The 20,241-nt window shown below is 54.7% G+C and overlaps 1 protein-coding gene across 1 annotated transcript in view; it reads right to left on the minus strand.

The window, feature by feature from the left end:
* WHRN (whirlin) overlaps positions 1-15,069 on the minus strand; it is a 38,361-nt gene extending 23,292 nt beyond the window's left edge. Inside the window, exons 1-5 of the mRNA XM_076052947.1 lie at positions 14,056-15,069; positions 12,358-12,475; positions 5,319-5,564; positions 2,903-3,181; positions 1,388-1,516 (exon numbers count right to left, since the gene is read on the minus strand). Of these exons, the coding sequence (XP_075909062.1) occupies positions 1,388-1,516; positions 2,903-3,181; positions 5,319-5,564; positions 12,358-12,475; positions 14,056-14,489 (1,206 nt within the window). The 5' untranslated portion in view covers positions 14,490-15,069. The remainder of the gene's footprint in view (positions 1-1,387; positions 1,517-2,902; positions 3,182-5,318; positions 5,565-12,357; positions 12,476-14,055) is intronic.
* Positions 15,070-20,241: the final 5,172 nt, after the last annotated feature.

A 20,241-nucleotide genomic window follows, 5' to 3' on the forward strand; every position in this document is an offset into this window, starting at 1 on the left:
AGCCTGGGTGTTCTCGTCCATTTCCTCAGCACGAGTTGCACGTTGTGTCAACGTGCTGTCTCGCCCTCCCTACGACGTTCCCGTGATATCTTTGGCTCTTGAAAAACAAAACAAAATGTCATATAATACCTGTCAACCTCTTATAAGTGCCTATCTTATTACAGACCAATTCAGACCGTATTGGTCACCCCGTGCCCCTTATAAATCTCAACGTTCATTCTAGAAAGTCCCATCACAAGGGAGACACATTTTAAAAATCAATTTCCCTGTACAAGAATACGGGTAAACCGTATGTGTAATGTCAATACAATCTAAATGCGGTGTGAGTGGACTAGTGGCCACGGGAGGTAATGACAGGGGAGTCAGCTGTGAGTGCGAAGGGACTCGTGGCTACGGGAATGATCTAGAAGGGAGCGTAGTCAGATGATAGAAAAGGATGGTGGAATCTGCCGGTGGAGCGAGCATCCAGAGTCAGCGAGAAGGCTCGAGAAGGGGGGCGTGGCCTCGTGTTGATATATAAGGGAGATACGCGGGAGACTCGGGGCTGTTTCAGTGGGGTCTCCTTCGGATGTCAAGTGAACGCATCTTCCATAAAGTGTGTCAAGTCGTCATTACACATATATACACAGTCTGTTCTCCTATAACGTGGCGGTAGTAGTTGTGTTCCCGAAGAACACCGCGTGATGGAAAAATTGCGTTGCAATATATGATACAGTAAGGGTAAATGGCACAGTCCGCGATAACGCGTGACATGGATACACAGGCCAAACAAAGACCGAGGCGTGTGTGGGTAGCATCGAGAAGCATCCAGCAGCATCCCGACACCTTGTGTGCGACACTACGCCGAGGCAGCGGTACGACCGCTGAATTCCTACTCGCTCTGTGACGTAGTTCCGTTCGCTCGATCGCGTTACTGTATATCCGATTCGCCTACGCGTTCTTAAAAATATGTGTTCCTCAGTACATTCGTAAGAGGCTCAACATACGGAGAAGGACACTCGCTTTATTCACACGTGGATCTACCAGGTTCGGCCGCAATCATGTCCTCCTCCTCCTCGCTCTCTCCCTGCCTCTCCTCTCAAATCATCCCTCCTCGCCTCCTCTCCTCCCTCTGACGCGTCCCCGGCCCCTGTCCACGGGTGTGGCAGCTCTGCCATCCTATGCTATTTTGCTTCGGGTGCTTGTAACACCCCTGATGCATTCATCGCGTTGCGAAAACTACGCGCTATACGAGAACGGGCTGTGTTAATAAAAAAAATATTTTTAAATGCCGATGTGAACTCGTGCCGCGGCGCCGCCTGGGGTTTTGTCTCCCCCGTTCCGCCGGCGTCGTCCCCCGCCGCCGCCGCTACCCTCTAGGTCGACTCGGCCTCAAAACGGACCTTACCTGGAGGCCCGCGCTCTCGGCAGCGCCGCCCGGGTCGAGGCCGGACACGAAGATGCCGAGGCCGAAGTCGGAGCCGCCTCGAACCACGAGCCCCAGCGGGGCGCGGCCGGAGGCTGGGAACACGCTCACCTGCACCGTGGGAACACAGGAACATGGGAACAGCACGGGAACACGCTCACCTGCGCCATGGGAACACAGGAACACGGTAATAACACGCTCACCTGCACCACGGCAACACAGGGACATGGGAACAGCACGGGAACACGTTCACCTGCACCGTGGGAACGCAGGGACATGGGAACAGCACGGGAACACGTTCACCTGCACCGTGGGAACGCAGGGACATGGGAACAACACGGGAACATGGGAACAACATGCTCACCAGCACGACGGAACCACAGGAACACGGTAACAACACGCTCACCTGCACCACGGCAACACGCTCACCTGATCGTGTTGAACTCGGGCAGAGAGGTCAAGCGGTCACAATAGGAGTCTAGATTGCACGAGTGAGTGGATGGGTGGGTGGGTCAGTAGGTGAGTCGATGGGTTAGTGGGTGAGTGGGTGAGTGGGTCGGTAACTGGGTGACTTGGTGGGTCAGTGGGTGAGTGGGCGGGTTAGTGAGTGAGTAGGTGGGTCAGTGGGTGAGTGGGTCAGTAAGTGGGTGACTGGGTGGGTGGGTCAGTGAGTGAGTGGGTGGGTCAGTGGGTGAGTCGGTCGGTAAGTGAGCGACTGGGTGAGTGGGTCAGTAGGTGAGTAGGCAGGTTAGTGAGTGAGTAAGTGGGTCGGTGGGTGAATGGGTCGGTAAGTAGGTGACTGGGTGGGTGGGTCAGTGAGTGAGTGGGTGGGTCAGTGGGTGAGTCGGTCGGTAAGTGAGCGACTGGGTGAGTGGGTCAGTAGGTGAGTGGGCAGGTTAGTGAGTGAGTAAGTGAGTCAGTGGGTGAGTGGGTGGGCCAGTGGGTGAGTGGGTCGGTAAGTGGGTGACTGGGTGAGTGGGTCAGTAGGTGAGTGGGCAGGTTAGTGAGTGGGTCAGTGGGTGAGTGGGTGGGTCAGTGGGTGAGTGGGTGGGTCAGTGGGTGAGTGGGTGGGTGGGTGGGTCAGTGGGTGAGTGGGCGGGTTAGTGAGTGAGTAGGTGGGTAAGTGAGTGACTGGGTGAGTGGGTCAGTAGGTGAGTGGGCAGGTTAGTGAGTAAGTGGGTCAGTGGGTGAGTGGGTGGGCCAGTGGGTGAGTGGGTCGGTAAGTGGGTGACTGGGTGAGTGGGTCAGTAGGTGAGTGGGCAGGTTAGTGAGTGAGTAAGTGGGTCAGTGGGTGAGTGGGTGGGTCAGTGGGTGACTGGGTGGGTGGGTGGGTCAGTGGGTGAGTGGGTGGCTCCTTGAGGCCAAGACGAGGTTCCACTGGGCCCCGCTACCACGACATTGACAATAATTGTCGCCTCGGAGGGCAGGCGGCCCTATGGACGGGATGAATCTTCACCCCCCCCCCCCACACTCCCCACCACTCTGCGTGCCCCCCACCTTCCTCTCGTCGCCGTTGCTCAGCAGCCGGAGGCTGCCGCGCTCCTCCGCGCCGGGCGCCTCGCAGTCCGCTCTCCCGCCCGGGCGATCGGGAGGGGGGCCACCCCCTCCCCCCGCCTCGGCCGCATGGCCCCACCACGCGTCCCCCCACGTGCGGTGGCGGCGGTGGTGCGGTGGTGGTGGTGGTGGTGTCGGTGCGGCTGCGGCCGCGGTGGTTGCCTCGGTGGCCGGGGGGACGGACAGCACGGTGAGGTCCAGCCTGCGGCCTGAGCGCAGCACCTGGGCGGGCGTGAGGGGGGGGGGGATGGTCACGTGAGCGTGGGGGGGGGGGGACGGTCACGTGAGCGTGGGGGGGGGGATGGTCACGTGAGCGTGGGGGGGGGGACGGTCACGTGAGCGTGGGGGGGGGATGGTCACGTGAGCGTGGGGGGGGGGACGGTCACGTGAGCGTTGGGGGGGGATGGTCACGTGAGCGTGGGGGGGGGATGGTCACGTGAGCGTGGGGGGGAGGGACGGTCACGTGAGCGTGGGGGGGGGACGGTCACGTGAGCGTGGGGGGGGGGGCGGTCACGCGAGCGTGGGGGGGGGGATGGTCACGTGAGGGTGGGGGGGGGATGGTCACGTGAGCGTGTGGGGGAGGGACGGTCACGTGAGCGTGGGGGGGAGGGACGGTCACGTGAGCGTGGGGAGGGGATGGTCACGTGAGCGTGGGGGGGAGGGACGGTCACGTGAGCGTGGGGGGGGGGACGGTCACGTGACCACCGCCAATACCAATACCGACAGCCGCCATTCGCCACTAAGTGCCGGTCACGTCACCACGGCCCCTGTGCCAGGCCAGGTGCACTTTGAGGCGACGTGCGAAGTGCCGGAGGCTCGCTGACAGGTGGAGGTCTCGAGACGGACCCAGCGGGTGCCATGGGTCGGCTCACTGAAATGACGGCTAAATGCACCGGCCGTAGCCCCTGCTGTGCCAGGCATCACCACCAGCGTCACCGGCACGGTCATCCCCATCACGGCCCCGGTTCCTGGGTGTGCCCAACCTCACGGCGGTGCTGTGACGTGGTGGTGGAACACACCGTGCACGTGTTTGTGTTTGTACCCACGCTGACGATTCGCGGTAGTGTATTGGTTTGCGCACTGCGCTGCAAACCCGGAAAAACCTGCGTTCATTTCTCCCACAGCCAACACCAGCTACGGCTATCTTAACCGGTAATGGGCCTCCCCTAGGTCGACTCAGCCTCAAATGAGTACCTGGTGTGGTGTGCAAACATCGCCGCTGAGGAGACAAAGGCGGCCAAGGCGTGGTGCTGGCCACCGACCCCCTCGTGTGCCGTTCCGGCCGTCATAGGCGCTCGCGAGCAGCACTTTCCCCAACAGTCTGGTCAGGCTGTACGGGGAATCTTTGTCTTTTTGCTGTGTACGCACCCGGGGCGGTTAGTAGGCGTGCATTGGTTTGCATACCGCGCTACGAATCCGGCGGCCCCGCGTTAATTTCCCGCTCATGAACCCAACACCAGTGACAATGATGATTTGAGCCGGTCTTGGGCCTCCTCGAGATTGACCCGGCCACAGTTGAGTACCTTGGCGTGGTGCGTGGACATCACCACTGGGGAGACATGGACAGCAGAGCGTGGTGCTGACCACCCCCCTCCCTCGTTACGCACCGTGCCGCCTTTCGCAGGCCTTCCTCTTTCGCGTGGATTCATTACGGAATGTTAAAGAGACGCCATTTTAGGCGTGTCGTCCACCCAATTGTCTGTTCAGACGCAGAGCGGATCTCGTCCCGTTCCTCCCTTCACGGCGGCGGACGGTTCACGGTGCGGTCGACGCTTCGCGATTCGTGGCCGCACCACTCGCAGGCCGCCGAATTCTTCCGAGGCGCGCCATTCGGGACGCCAGGGTTGGCCGCCGTCGGCCAACCCTGGCGTCCCGGTCCCGATTTGGCCGATGGTCGACCGCTGGCGGCGTTGGAACGTTGGAAATTGGGAGGTCCCACGGTGCCTACTCGCCCAGCGGCAGTTGCCTTGTCGGTTAAGGGCTACCACGGTCGGCGGATCCTACGCCTTCGTCTTTGCACCCAGGGGCGCAATGACCATACCTGTCGACACCTTATCATCAGTGCCCTACCTTCTTACGGACCAATTCAGACCCTATTGGTCACCCGTTCCGTTGCACATCTCAACGCTCATCCTACAAAGTCCCATCACAAGGGAGAAACACAAACAAAGAGACATTTTCCATTTGCCCGCATTGAAACGGCTATAAGCCGTACGGACCTGGAAACTCAAATTTCCCTGGAACAAGGATACGGGGTAAACCATATGGGCTGACACGGTATTCATACCGCCCCCCGACCCCCCACCCCACACTAAACCCACTCCCCCCATAGTTGCGCCACCACGTTCATTGCACCCACCCGCACGGCGTCCTGGTGCGTCACACCGTTGTGCAGGACGACGCCGTTGGCCCTCAGGACGAGGTCACCGGGTCGCAGGCCGCACTGCCAGGCGAGTGAGTCGGGAGCCACGCGGCCCACCGCCACGGGCAGACCGTGCTCGGCGCCACCCCGCACGCTCAGCCCCAGCGGCGCCGGGGCACCCCGGGACCCCCTCTCCAGCAGCACGCGACGCACCGAGGCCTGGGGAGGCAAGGCCTGGCGGGACTGTGGGGGGGGGAAGGGGGGTGGGGTAGCACGGGCAAGGTGACACAAAGATAAAGGTCCTCCCCTGTATAGCCTTAACAGGCTGTTGGGGACAAGTGCCGTTCGCGAGTAGCAGAACCTACGAAGGCTGGCACGGCGCACGAGGTGGAGGAGGATAGTGGCCAGCAACCACGCCCGGCCGCCTTTGCCTCCCCGGAGGCGATGTTTTACACACGCCGCACCAGGTACTCGTTTGAGGCTGAGTCAACCTAGGGAGAGGCCCAGGGATGGTTAAGTTAATCGTCGCTGGTGTCGGTCGTGAGCGGGAATCAAACTCGCGTGCCTGTTCAACCCCTTCGGTTTACCTCGTATTCTTGTAGACGGAACGTGAGTTTTAAGATCCATAGGGTGTACAGCCGTTTCAATATGGGCAACATTTATTTTTGTCTATTTGTTTGTGTTTCTCCCTTGTGATGAACGTTGAGATTTATAATGGGCACGGGGTGACCAGTAAGGCCTGAATTGGTCTGTAATATGGTAGGCACTGTTAAGGGGTTGACAGGTATGAACTCTGGTCATCAGGTTTGTAGCGCCATGCGGCAACCGCTACATTACCGTCCCCCCGACACCACGGCATCACACGCGCGGCCCAACACGCAGCAACGTGGGTGTCACACGTTGTTGCTTTTGTCCTGATTTCTATTCGCTTCCTCGATCCGCTTTAAATTATTTAATCGTTTTTGTCACTTTGGTGACCCAGAGTTACTCTCAAGTTCGCGCCCTGGGGGAAACACATGGGGGGTGAATGACATGGGGACAACGCGGGAGACACGGGGGTCACATATAGGGGCGAAGGTGGACACAGTGAGCACACCAGGAGGTGACTTAGGCCTGTCCTCAGTCTCCTCCCAATTCCTCTGCCTGGAGAGGCAACGATGACCAGGGCAGGGAAACCAGGCGGTGCAGGCCTGTTCCCGCAGACACTAGGCCTCAACTGCGTTTACAGTTAATACGATGAAATTAAGAAAATATGACACCACGTGCACCTACATGACGTGCACGTGTTAAAGTCACCTCGTTGACAATTGATTGATTTTGAACATAAAAACACTTTTGAGGCCTAGTGACCTCCCCATGACCATGCCTTCCTCACCCAGTATCCCTACCCAGGTGCTCGCACCTGCCCGGGCAAGGGAATCGGAGAGAGTGACTGGGGTAGACCCAGAGTGACTGGGGTAGACCCAGTCACTCATCATCATTCATAGTGTCTGACGTCACAAAGGCCCATGTAATAAATTATGATTTTTTTCTCTCGTAATTTTGGCCAATCCTTTGATAAATTCTCCCTGGCCGTCTATAATTGCCAGTATGAAAGTATGAAAAACAAGAACAAAGACACCTTTTTGCAAGGAATGAAGTCTCCATTAACCACAAGTACTTGTGGAAAAACATGAAAGCAAACAATGCCCATATTATCAAAGCATGTTTTCATGTTTTGCCATAAGTACGTGTGGTTACTACAGACTTGATTCCTTCGCAAAATGCATCTTATTTGGTGTTTGAACATCTTAACACCTAAATTTTGATTTAAAGCTTTCGTGATATTTTGTTATTTTGTTATTTTGTTGTTTCTCTTCAACGTGACTTTACCGAAAAAACTAAGAATATCTTAACACCTGTTTTATTTGCCAGAAGAGGGTAAAAGTCTACTCCTATTGTTATTCTTGTGGCTGGCAGACATCGACGCTGGCCTTTGACCCCGGGACCATATTGCATCACGCAAGAAGAGAGGATGAAATTAAATTTACGTAAAACACCTTTTTTTTTTTCAAGAGAGCTGTCGTAACCCTGCTCCGAAGATAGAGGGACATGAATGATAACAAAAAAGTGAGCAAAATAAATAAATATTCGTGAGTTTAACACGTAGGCTTTCACGACCAATATCATCCATAATACAGGTTTTTTTGGGGTTAGATCGCGTAAATATACGTGGCAACCCTTACTTAATTGGCAGTGCCGGGTGGTGGCGGGTTTAACGACACATTTAAATATTTACGCGATCAAACCCCCCCAAAAACCTGTGTTATGGATCAATATTGTCATTCACAAGTGATTTTTTTCGGGTTAGTCAATGTAAGGACCTGATCAAATGTGTCGTTTAAGAACTCTCCACCACCCGACGCAGCCAAATGTCCAATCGTCACGCGTAGAAGCGTGTGAACAACGTGCCAAATTGCAAACCTGTCAACCCATACGGTTAACCCATAGTATTGTCGATGGAAATTGAGTTTCAAGTCCATACAGCCGTATCGATACGGGCAAAAAAAACCGTGTCTATTTGTCTGTGTTTCTCACTTGTGATGGGACTTTGTGTAAGGGCACGGGGTGACCAATAAGGTCTGAATTTGTCTATAATAAGGCAGGGCACTGATAAGGGGTTGACAGGTATGTGATTGTAATAATAATAATTACATTTGGTTTCAGCTCAATTCGCCAGTTAGACGTTAAGAGCACAATTCTCACGGCCAGATTTAGCAGCCGTTTTTATAAAACAAAGCTTTGCTTGAAACTGCATCTAGCAACCTCGGGTCATAAGGGGCTGTCCATAAATGACGTCACGCGATTTTGGACGATTTTTTACCCCCCCCTCGTCACACGGCGTCACAAAAAGTTAGACCCCCCCTCAAATGTGACGTCACAAAGCTCTGCCCCCCCCCCAAAAAAACATTTCGATTTTGAAAATAAAACATGCTTCAAATCGCTTTAAACTATTGTCATTGTGGTGCGTATTTAATGTGGTGCTGCCACTCTGATGTTGTAGGAGTGTTATAACAAATGTCTGACCCCCCTCCCTAGGTGCGTGACGTCATTTATGGACGGCCCCCAACCATGAAAGGCAGAAATAAGCGTGTCGCCTTACCTCGTTTCTTAAACAGGCGTCATGACAACGCAGGAACAACCAATCAAATTCAAGCAAAGAAATTAACCGTGGCAAATGAATGCATTCTAATTTAATTCTCATTTATCTGGGTCATTGGTTACCATCGCATGCATTATTCATGATAGCTACTCATGAATATACATGGCCGCAGCAGGATGGGAATATCATGTTAATTCGGGGGCTGTTTCATGGCAAACATTTGGCCAGCTCATTACGTGGCCGAGATGGTGTCACCAGGGTGGGGTTGATTGGGCCCATCATGTCACGTGGCTAACAAACTGAGGCCTGTATGTCACCTGGGTGGCACAGTCAGGCTCTGGATGGCACAATTAAGCCCGTATGTCAACTGCATGTCACATGTATGCACGTTGAGCTTCTTCCACACGGTACGTAGCCAACCTGAGTGGGTTGGTGAGTCCTGAGTGTCACCTGAGTGGGTTGGTGAGTCCTGAATGTGACCTGAGTGGGGTGGTGAGTCCTGAATGTCACCTGAGTGGATTGGTGAGTTCTGAATGTCATCTGAGTGGATTGGTGAGTCCTGAGTGTCACCTGAGTGGATTGGTGAGTCCTGAATGTCACCTGAGTGAGTGGGTGAGTCCTGAATGTCACCTGAGTGGATTGGTGAGTCCTGAATGTCACCTGAGTGGATTGGTGAGTCCTGAGTGTCACCTGAGTGGGTTGGTGAGTCCTGAACGTCACCTGAGTGGATTGGTGAGTCCTGAATGTCACCTGAGGTAGTTGGTGAGTCCTGAGTGTCACCTGAGTGGGTTGGTGAGTCCTGAATGTCACCTGAGTGGGTTGGTGAGTCCTGAATGTCACATGAGTGGGTTGGTGAGTCCTGAATGTCACCTGAGTGGGTTGGTGAGTCCTGAATGTCACCTGAGTGGGTTGGTGAGTCCTGAATGTCACCTGAGTGGGTTGGTGAGTCCTGAATGTCACCTGAGTGGGTTGGTGAGTCCTGAATGTCACCTGAGTGGGTTGGTGAGTCCTGAATGTCACCTGAGTGGGTTGATGAGTCCTGAATGTCACCTGAGTGGGTTGGTGAGTCCTGAGTGTCACCTGAGTGGATTGGTGAGTCCTGAATGTCACCTGAGTGAGTAGATTGGTGAGTCCTGAATGTCACCTGAGGTAGTTGTTGAGTCCTGAATGTCACCTGAGTGGATTGGTGAGTCCTGAGTGTCACCTGAGTGGATTGGTGAGTCCTGAGTGTCACCTGAGTGGGTTGGTGAGTCCTGAATGTCATCTGAGTGGATTGGTGAGTCCTGAATGTCACCTGAGTGGATTGGTGAGTCCTGAATGTCACTTGAGTGACTTGGTGAGTCCTGAATGTCACCTGAGTTGATTGGTGAGTCCTGAACGTCACCTGAGTGGGTTGGTGAGTCCTAAGTGTCACCTGAGTGAGTTGGTGAGTCCTGAATGTCACCTGAGTGGGTTGGTGAGTCCTGAATGTCACCTGAGTGGATTGGTGAGTCCTGAATGTCACCTGAGTGGATTGGTGAGTCCTGAGTGTCACCTGAGTGGGTTGGTGAGTCCTGAACGTCACCTGAGTGGATTGGTGAGTCCTGAATGTCACCTGAGGTAGTTGGTGAGTCCTGAGTGTCACCTGAGTGGGTTGGTGAGTCCTGAATGTCACCTGAGTGGGTTGGTGAGTCCTGAATATCACCTGAGTGGGTTGGTGAGTCCTGAATGTCACCTGAGTGGGTTGGTGAGTCCTGAATGTCACCTGAGTGGGTTGGTGAGTCCTGAATGTCACCTGAGTGGGTTGATGAGTCCTGAATGTCACCTGAGTGGGTTGGTGAGTCCTGAGTGTCACCTGAGTGGATTGGTGAGTCCTGAATGTCACCTGAGTGAGTAGATTGGTGAGTCCTGAATGTCACCTGAGGTAGTTGTTGAGTCCTGAATGTCACCTGAGTGGATTGGTGAGTCCTGAGTGTCACCTGAGTGGATTGGTGAGTCCTGAGTGTCACCTGAGTGGGTTGGTGAGTCCTGAATGTCACCTGAGTGGATTGGTGAGTCCTGAATGTCACCTGAGTGGATTGGTGAGTCCTGAGTGTCACCTGAGTGGGTTGGTGAGTCCTGAACGTCACCTGAGTGGATTGGTGAGTCCTGAATGTCACCTGAGTGAGTGAGTTGGTGAGTTCTGAATGTCACCTGAGTGGATTGGTGAGTCCTGAATGTCACCTGAGTGAGTGGATTGGTGAGTCCTGAATGTCACCTGAGTGGGTTGGTGAGTCCTGAATGTCACCTGAGTGGATTGGTGAGTCCTGAATGTCACCTGAGTGGATTGATGAGTCCTGAATGTCACCTGAGTGAGTGGGTTGGTGAGTCCTGAATGTCACCTGAGTGAGTTGGTGAGTCCTGAATGTCACCTGAGTGGATTGGTTAGTCCTGAATGTCACCTGAGTGGATTGGTGAGTCCTGAGTGTCACCTGAGTGAGTTGGTGATTCATGAATGTCACCTGAGTGGATTGGTGAGTCCTGAATGTCACCTGAGTGGATTGGTGAGTCCTGAATGTCACCTGAGTGGATTGGTTAGTCCTGAATGTCACCTGAGTGGATTGGTGAGTCCTGAATGTCATCTGAGTGGATTGATGAGTCCTGAATGTCACTTGAGTGGATTGGTTAGTCCTGTGTGTCACCTGAGTGGATTGGTGAGTCCTGAATGTCACCTGAGTGGATTGGTTAGTCCTGAATGTCACCTGAGTGGATTGGTGAGTCCTGAATGTCACCTGAGTGGGATGGTGAGTCCTGAATGTCACCTGAGTGAGTGGGTGAGTCCTGAATGTCACCTGAGTGAGTGGGTGAGTCCTGAATGTCACCTGAGTGGGTTGGTGAGTCCTGAGTGTCACCTGAGTGAGTTGGTGAGTCCTGAATGTCACCTGAGTGAGTTGGTGAGTCCTGAATGTCACCTGAGTGGATTGGTGAGTCCTGAATGTCACCTGAGTGGGTTGGTGAGTCCTGAATGTCACCTGAGTGGATTGGTGAGTCCTGAATGTCACCTGAGTGGATTGGTGAGTCCTGAATGTCACCTGAGTGGGTTGGTGAGTCCTGAATGTCACCTGAGTGGGTTGGTGAGTCCTGAATGTCACCTGAGTGGGTTGGTGAGTCCTGAATGTCACCTGAGTGGGTTGATGAGTCCTGAATGTCACCTGAGTGGGTTGGTGAGTCCTGAGTGTCACCTGAGTGAGTTGGTGAGTCCTGAATGTCACCTGAGTGGGTTGGTGAGTCCTGAATGTCACCTGAGTGAGTTGGTGAGTCCTGAATGTCACCTGAGTGAGTGGGTTGGTGAGCCCTGCACGTCACCTGAGTGGGTTGGTGAGTCCTGAGTGTCACCTGAGTAGGTTGGTGAGTCCTGAATGTCACCTGAGTGGGTTGGTGAGTCCTAAATGTCACCTGAGTGAGTTGGTGAGTCCTGAGTGTCACCTGAGTAGGTTGGTGAGTCCTGAATGTCACCTGAGTGAGTTGGTGAGTCCTGAATGTCACCTGAGTGGGTTGGTGAGTCCTGAATGTCACCTGAGTGGATTGGTGAGTCTTAAATGTCACCTGAGTGGGTTGGTGAGTCCTGAACGTCACCTGAGTGGGTTGGTGAGTCCTGAATGTTACTTGAGTGGGTTGGTGAGTCCTGAATGTTACTTGAGTGGGTTGGTGAGTCCTGAATGTTACTTGAGTGGGTTGGTGAGTCCTGAATGTCACCTGAGTGGATTGGTGAGTACTAAATGTTACCTGAGTGGGTTGGTGAGTCCTGAATGTCACCTGAGTGGGTTGGTGAGTCCTGAATGTCAACTGAGTGGATTGGTGAGTCCTGAATATCACCTGAGTGGATTGGTGAGTCCTGAATGTCACCTGAGTGGATTGGTGAGTCCTGAATGTCACCTGAGTGGGTTGGTGAGGTCCGTTTGTCGTCTGGGTGGGTTGGTGAGGCCTGATTTCCGCCTCTGTTGCTCTCCCGCAAGAAGCGCAGCTGATGGAGCTGAAGGAGGCGTGTGTGGAGCTATGAAGAAGGTGGAGTCAGGGAGACATGAACACCACCACCACCACCACGCTTGCATGCCTCATCGCTTCCACCACAACTATATATATACCGCGACCACCATTATCAACACCACCATCCCCACCACCATCCAAATGACCACATGATCAACATGACCACCACGAATACAACCAAAACCACCACTACTACCACTAACATAACCACCAGGACATCACATCACCACCATCAGCATTAATATAATCACCACCACATCACCACCATCAGCATTCACACAATCATCACATCACATCATGAGCATTAACACAATCACCACATCACATAAGCAGCATTTACACAATCACCACCACCACACATTACCACCATCAGCATTCACATAATCACCACCACCACATCACCACCATCATGATTCACGCAATCACCACAACATCATATCATCAGCATTTACACAATCACTACGACCACATCAACACCATCAGCATGAACACATTCATTACAACCATCACTGCCATCACCACCACCACCATATCACCATACCTACGTTAAAGACAAAAATCGCCTGTATAGCCTTAACAGACTATTAAGGCAAGTAGCACCTATGAAGGCCGCTACAGCACACGAGGGGGTGGGTGGCCAGCACCACGCCTGTCCGGCCGCCTTTGTCTCCCCAGTGGCGATTTTTAAACATCACACATGTTACTCATTGAGGCTGATTCGCCCTAAAGAAGGCCCAGGAACGATGAAAATATTCTACATTACTCATAATAAATGTTTTTTGATTATACAGTATCGCGTAAGTATATATGTACTACCACCAATACTACATCCACCATCTGTACCACCACCAATACTACATCCACCACCTCTACCACCACCAATACTACATCCACTACCTCTACTACCACCAATACTACATCCACCATCTGTACTACCACCAATACTACATCCACTACCTCTACTACCACCAATACTACATCCACTACCTCTACTACCACCAATACTACATCCACTACCTCTACCACCACCAATACTACATCCACTACCTCTACTACCACTAATACTACATCCACTACCTATACCACCACCAATACTACATCCACTACCTCTACTACCACTAATACTACATCCACTACCTCTACTACCACCAAAACTACATCCACTACCTCTACCACCACCAATACTACATCCACTACCTCTACTACCACTAATACTACATCCACTACCTCTACTACCACCAATACTACATCCACTACCTCTACTACCACCAATACTACATCCACTACCTCTACTACCACCAAAACTACATCCACTACCTCTACTACCACCAATACTACATCCACTACCTCTACTACCACCAATACTACATCCACTATCTCTACTACCACCAATACTGCATCTACTACCTCTACTACCACCAATACTACATCCACTACCTCCACTACCACCAATACTACATCCACCACTTGTACTACCACCAATACATCATGCGCCAACTGTACTACCATCAACAGAGAAACACATCCACCACCTACACGATTGCAATCTCCACCAACCAACCAACCAACCCCCCTCCTCCTCGCTACCTGGGGAAGTTGTACGACACTCTGATGGGCAGGGTGGCTGCGTCGGCACCACCGCCACCGCCGCCACCGTCACCGTCACGAGCAGCAGCTCCTTGCTGCTGCCCCAGGCAGCAACCGCGCGACGTGTAGGTGTCGAAGAGCAGCTGGTCGGCCGCGGGCAGCACCTGCCGTAGCAGGGGCAGCAGGTGGCGCCTGGGCGGGCAGTCGAGGCGAAGGTCGCGGAGGGCGGTGACGAGGTCGTGAACGTTGCGCCGCGCCTGATACTCGCGCAGGCGTCGGAGCAGCGCCAGGCGCTCCGAGTCGCTGAGCAGCGAGCCCAGGGCCCCGTGCAGCTTGCGGACGTTGGCGGACAGGGGCCGCCCCACGGCGGGTCGCCCAGGGCCCCCCACGGCGAAGGAGGGGCCCGAGAGGGGCGGCGGAGGAACCGAGGACATCGGCGGCGGCGGCGGTTCCGATGGCTCGGCGGCGGGATGGAAGGGTCAACGCGGAGGCTCGGACATCGGAGACGCGATGCGAACTTCTTGCTACAACATTTATCGCGAGTTCAATTATGTATGTGGCTCCCTCCTCCTCCTCCCCTCCTCCTCCCCTTCACTCCCACCTACACCTCCACCACCACCTCTACCACCCCCTCTGTCCCCCGCACCCCAAGAACGACTCGCGCTATCTCTGGTTATTATTGCCGCCCTTTCGAAGCGGGTGAACCTAGCCTGGCACCAGCGGCGTGCTCGCGTCGCCCGCCGACTAATTGACGAATGGCGGCCGTTGTTAGTCGTCGTTGTTAGTCGTCAGTAGTCGGAGGACGACTGACAAAACCTCTGACGGACGAGAGAGAGAGAGGCATCGGGTTCGATGTTTGTTGTCTCTCTCTCGCTCCGTCTCTCCCTCCCTTCGTCGCCTCCCCCCCCCCCCCCCCCGTGCTCACCGCCGCCTCGCCACTTGTTGCCTCTGAGCACGGAGAGCCTCTAGAAGCCTCGGCCACGGGCCTCGTACCCCTCCCTGCTGCTCCCCCTACCCACCCACCCCTGCCTCGTCTATGCCCCCATTCCTTCTTGATCCTCCCACTCCTCCCTCCACCCTGCCCCCACCCTGCCCCCACCCTGCACCCACCCTGCCCCCACCCTGCACCCACTCTGCCCCTACCCTGCCCCCACCCTGCACCCACCCTGCACCCACCCTGCCCCCACCCTGCCCCCACCCTGCACCCACCCTGCACCCACCCTGCCCCGGACCCCGAGCAGCGCGCGCGCCACTCACATTCAGCACCAGGGACAGCGCCGCCAGCGGTGGCGGCGTCTCTAGACAACGGGGAGGGAAGGGAGGGGAGGGAGGGGAGGAGAGGGAGTGGAGGGAGTGGAGGGAGGGGAGTGGAGGGAGGGGAGGGGAGGGGAGGGAGGGGAGGGAGGGGAGTGGAGGGAGGGGAGGGAGAGGAGGGGAGGGGAAGGAGGAGAGGGGAGGAAGGGGAGGGGCATCGGGGAAGAGGGGGTGGGGGAGAAGGGAGATCAAGGCAAGGAGGTGGGGGGTGAGGGATGGGTGGGAGGGCTGAATGACGCGGAGGGGGAGGGTCACTTACAATCCCTTCCAGGGGTCCACTTACAATCTCTCCCAGGGGTCCCACTTACAATCCCTTCCAGGGGTCCCACTTCCAATCCCTCCCAGGGGTCCCACTTACAATCCCTCCCAGGGGTCCAACTTAAATCCCTCCCAGGGGTCCCACTTCCAATCCCTCCCAGGGGTCCACTTACAATCTCTCCCAGGGGTCCCATTTACAATCCCTCCCAGGGGTCCCACTTACAATCCCTTACAGGGGTCCAACTTACAATCCCTCCCAGGGGTCCCACTTACAATCCCTTACAAGGGTCCAACTTACAATCCCTTACAGGGGTCCAACTTAAATCCCTCCCAGGGGTCCCACTTACAATCCCTTACAGGGGTCCCACTTACAATCCCTTACAGGGGTCCCACTTACAATCCCTCCCAGGGGTCCCACTTAAATCCCTCCCAGGGGTCCCACTTACAATCCCTTACAGGGGTCCAACTTACAATCCCTCCCAGGGGTCCCACTTACAATCCCTCCCAGGGGTCCCACTTACAATCCCTCCCAGGGGTCCCACTTACAATCCCTCCCAGGGGTCCCACTTACAATCCCTCCCAGGGGTCCCACTTACAATCCCTCCCAGGGGTCTCACAATCCCTCCCAGGGTCCCGCTTACAATCCCTCCCAGGGGTCCCACTTACAATCCCTCCCAGGGGTCCAACTTACAATCCCTCCCAGGGGTCCAACTCACAATCCCTCCCAAGGGTCCCACTTACAATCCCTCCCAGGGGTCCCACTTACAATCCCTCCCAGGGGTCCCACTTACAATCCCTCCCAAGGGTCCCACTTACAATCCCTCCCAGGGGTCCCACTTACAATCCCTCCCAGGGGTCCCACTTACAATCCCTCCCAGGGGTCCCACTTACAATCCCTCCCAGGGGTCCCACCTACAATCGCCCTGGGGGCTATGAACGAGCTTTACACTTCTTTTGCACCGCCGTACGACGACAACCGTGGTATTGATCAAGAGGTGCCGAGTCATCATGTCTCTCTCTGCCTCTCACCAACCCACAAGGCTCCCATAGACTTCAATGGTAAAGGCTCCCATACACTTCAATGGTAAAGGCTCCCATAGACTTCAACGTTAAAGGCTCCCATACACTTCAATGTTAAAGGCTCCCATACACTTCAATGTTAAAGGCTCCCATAGACTTCAATGTTAAAGTCTCCCATACACTTCAATGTTAAAGGCTCCCATAGACTTCAACGTTAAAGGCTCTCATACACTTCAATGTTAAAGGCTCCCATACACTTCAATGGTAAAGGCTCCCATAGACTTCAACGTTAAAGGCTCCCATACACTTCAATGTAAAAGGCTCCCATACACTTCAATGTTAAAGGCTCCCATACACTTCAATGTTAAAGGCTCCCATAGACTTCAATGTTAAAGGCTCCCATACACTTCAATGTTAAAGGCTCCCATAGACTTCAACGTTAAAGGCTCTCATAGGCTTCAATGTTAAAGGCTCCCATAGACTTTAATGTTAAAGGCTCCCATAGACTTCAATGTTAAAGGCTCCCATCGACTTCAATGTTAAAGGCTCCCATAGACTTCAATGTTAAAGGCTCCCATAGACGAGAATAGGTTTTCCCATTTTTTATGGCAACAAAACAGCTGTTAAGATTTTAAAACACCAAACTGAAACCTTTTACAAGGAATCGTGTATTGCATGAACCACAATACTTGTGGTCAGAATGCAAACAAAACAAAAACATCCTCTGACAATATATGCATTGTCTTTGATACTGATTGGTCCACACCAGAGACAGCTTTCTTTGGAGCCTCGTCTCAAAAGTTGTTTTCGGGCTATCGAACGCTCGGAGTGAATCTAAGATCAGCCTCTAACGAACATCAAAGGAACTGCACTTTTTATTCAACTGAAGACAGCAACATTCCCTCATTTCGGTCTCTCTCGTGTCTCTCCGTGTGTGTCTCTGTGTGTGTCTCCGTGTGTGTCTCTGTGTGTGTCTCCGTGTGTGTCTCCGTGTGTGTCTCTGTGTGTGTCTCTGTGTGTGTCTCTGTGTGTGGCTCTGTGTGTGTCTCTCTCGTGTCTCTCCGTGTGTGTCTCCGTGTGTGTCTCCGTGTGTGTCTCCGTGTGTGTCTCCGTGTGTGTCTCTGTGTGTGTCTCCGTGTGTGTCTCTGTGTGTGGCTCTGTGTGTGTCTCTGTGTGTGGCTCTGTGTGTGTCTCTCTCGTGTCTCTCCGTGTGTGTCTCCGTGTGTGTCTCCGTGTGTGTCTCCGTGTGTGTCTCTGTGTGTGTCTCCGTGTGTGTCTCCGTGTGTGTCTCCGTGTGTGTCTCTGTGTGTGTCTCTGTGTGTGTCTCCGTGTGTGTCTCCGTGTGTGTCTCCGTGTGTGTCTCCGTGTGTGTCTCCGTGTGTCTCTCTGTGTGTGTCTCCGTGTGTGTCTCCGTGTGTCTCTCTGTGTGTGTCTCCGTGTGCGTCTCCGTGTGTGTCTCCGTGTGTGTCTCCGTGTGTGTGTCTGTGTGTGTGTCTGTGGAGAGCGATAGTGTAGCGGTTAGCGCGCTGCGCTATGAACCTGGCGACCCGGGTTCGATTCCCGCTCACGGTCAACACCGGTGACGATTATCTGAACCGGTCCCGGGCCTCCCCTAGGTCGACTCAGCCTCAAATGAGTACCTGGTGTGGTGTGTAAACATTGCCACTAGGGAGACAAAGGCGGTCGGTCGTGGTGCTGGCCACCCACCCCCTCGTGTACCGTTCCGGCCTTCATAGGTGCTCGCTAACAGCACTTGACCCTACAGTCTGTTAAGGCTATATGGGGGATCTTTGTTTTATCTTTGTGTCTGTGGAGTAGCGTGTACACGCGGGGGAGTGGTGGCGCAGCGGTTAGCGCTACATTGCGCTACGAACCCGGCGACCCGAGTTCGATTCCGGTTCACCACCAACATCTGCGAAAAATATCTGAACCGGTCCTGGACCTCCCGCTAGGTCGACTCGGCTTCAAACGAGTACCTGGTGCGGTACGTCAGCATCTCCACCGGGGGGAGACAAAGGCGGCCGGGCATGGTTGCTGGCCACCCAGCCCCCTCGTGTGCCACAGTGTGTGTGTGTGTGGACATAAGCGTGTGTGTGTGTGGACATACGCGCGTGTGTGTGTGGACATACGCGTGTGTGTGGACATACGTGTGTGTGTACATACGTGTGTGTGTACATACGTGTGTGTGTACATACGTGTGTGTGGACATACGTGTGTGTGTGTGGACATACGTGTGTGTGTTTGAACACACGCGTGTGTGTGTGTACATACGTGTGTGTGTACATACGTGTGTGTGGACATACGTGTGTGTGCATAACGTAAATATGCCTCGCCGTCCGGGGGGTGGGAGTGGGAATTGGAGCGTGGGAGGGGGGTCCTTGCCCTCTGAGTGTTTAATCAGTGGGGGTGGGGGAAGGTCCTTGCCCTCTGAGTGCTTAATCAGTGGGGGGGGGGGGGGTCCTTGCCCTCTGAGTGTTTAATCAGTGGGGGGGGGTCCTTGCCCTCTGAGTGTTTAATCAGTGGGGGGGGGGGGGGGTGTTCGCGTGTCCATGCCACGCGAATTAAAGTCATCGGTGGCATTACGAGACGTGGACGATGTTGGGGGTGGTGGTGGGTGGCCTTTCCGGGACACGACCGACCCACGATCATCACCGCACAAACGGACACGCGCATCGCCTACGCTCGTAACAGCATAGTTGTGTGTGTGGACATACGCACGTGTGTGAGGGTGTCTCGCGTGTGTGTGTGGGTGTCTCGCGTGTGCGTGTGTGTGTGTCTCGCGTGTGTGTGTCTCGCGCGTGTGTGTGTGGGTGTCTCGCGTGTGTGTGTGTGTCTCGCGCGTGTGTGTGTGGGTGTCTCGCGTGTGTGTGTGTGTCTCGCGCGTGTGTGTGTGGGTGTCTCGTGTGTGTGTGTGGGTGTCTCGTGTGTGTGTGGGTGTCTCGCGTGTGCGTATGTGTGTGGGTGTCTCGCGTGTGTGTGTGAGGGTGTCTCGCGTGTGTGTGTGGGTGTCTCGCGTGTGTGTGTGTGGACATACGCGCGTGTGTGTGTGGACATACGCGCGTGTGTGTGTGGATGTCTCGCGTGTGTGTGTGTGGGTGTCTCGCGTGCGTGTGGGTAGGTGGGTGGGTGGGTGGAGAGCGGTGGTGGAGCGGTTAGCGCGCTGCGCTACGAACCTTGGTGACCCGGATTCGATTCCCGCTCACGGCCACCAACATCAGTGACGATTATCTGAACCGTGTCGTGGGCGTCCCCTAGGTCGACTCGGCCTCAAATGACACCTGGTGCGGTGTGTAGTAAACATCGCCACTGGGGAGACAAAGGCGGTCGAGCGTGGTGCTGGCCACCCACCCCCTCGTGTACCGTGCTGGCCTCCATAGATGCTACTCGCTAACAACACTTGCCCGAATAGTATGTTAAGGTTATACGGGGGATCTTTGTCTTTGTTTGTGTGTGCGTAGGGGGGGGGGGGGCTGTGGAGTGGCAGGTAGCGCTGTACTGCGCTACATAAACCCGGCGACCCGAGTTCGACTCCCGCTCACGGCCACCAACAGATGATCTGAACCGGTCCCTCCCCCCTAGGTAGACTCGGCCTCC

The sequence above is a fragment of the Petromyzon marinus genome, chromosome 59 (assembly GCF_048934315.1).
Source record: "Petromyzon marinus isolate PM22_M1 ecotype Great Lakes invasive population chromosome 59, UKy_Petmar_22M1.pri1.0, whole genome shotgun sequence".
NCBI lineage: Eukaryota > Metazoa > Chordata > Hyperoartia > Petromyzontiformes > Petromyzontidae > Petromyzon > Petromyzon marinus.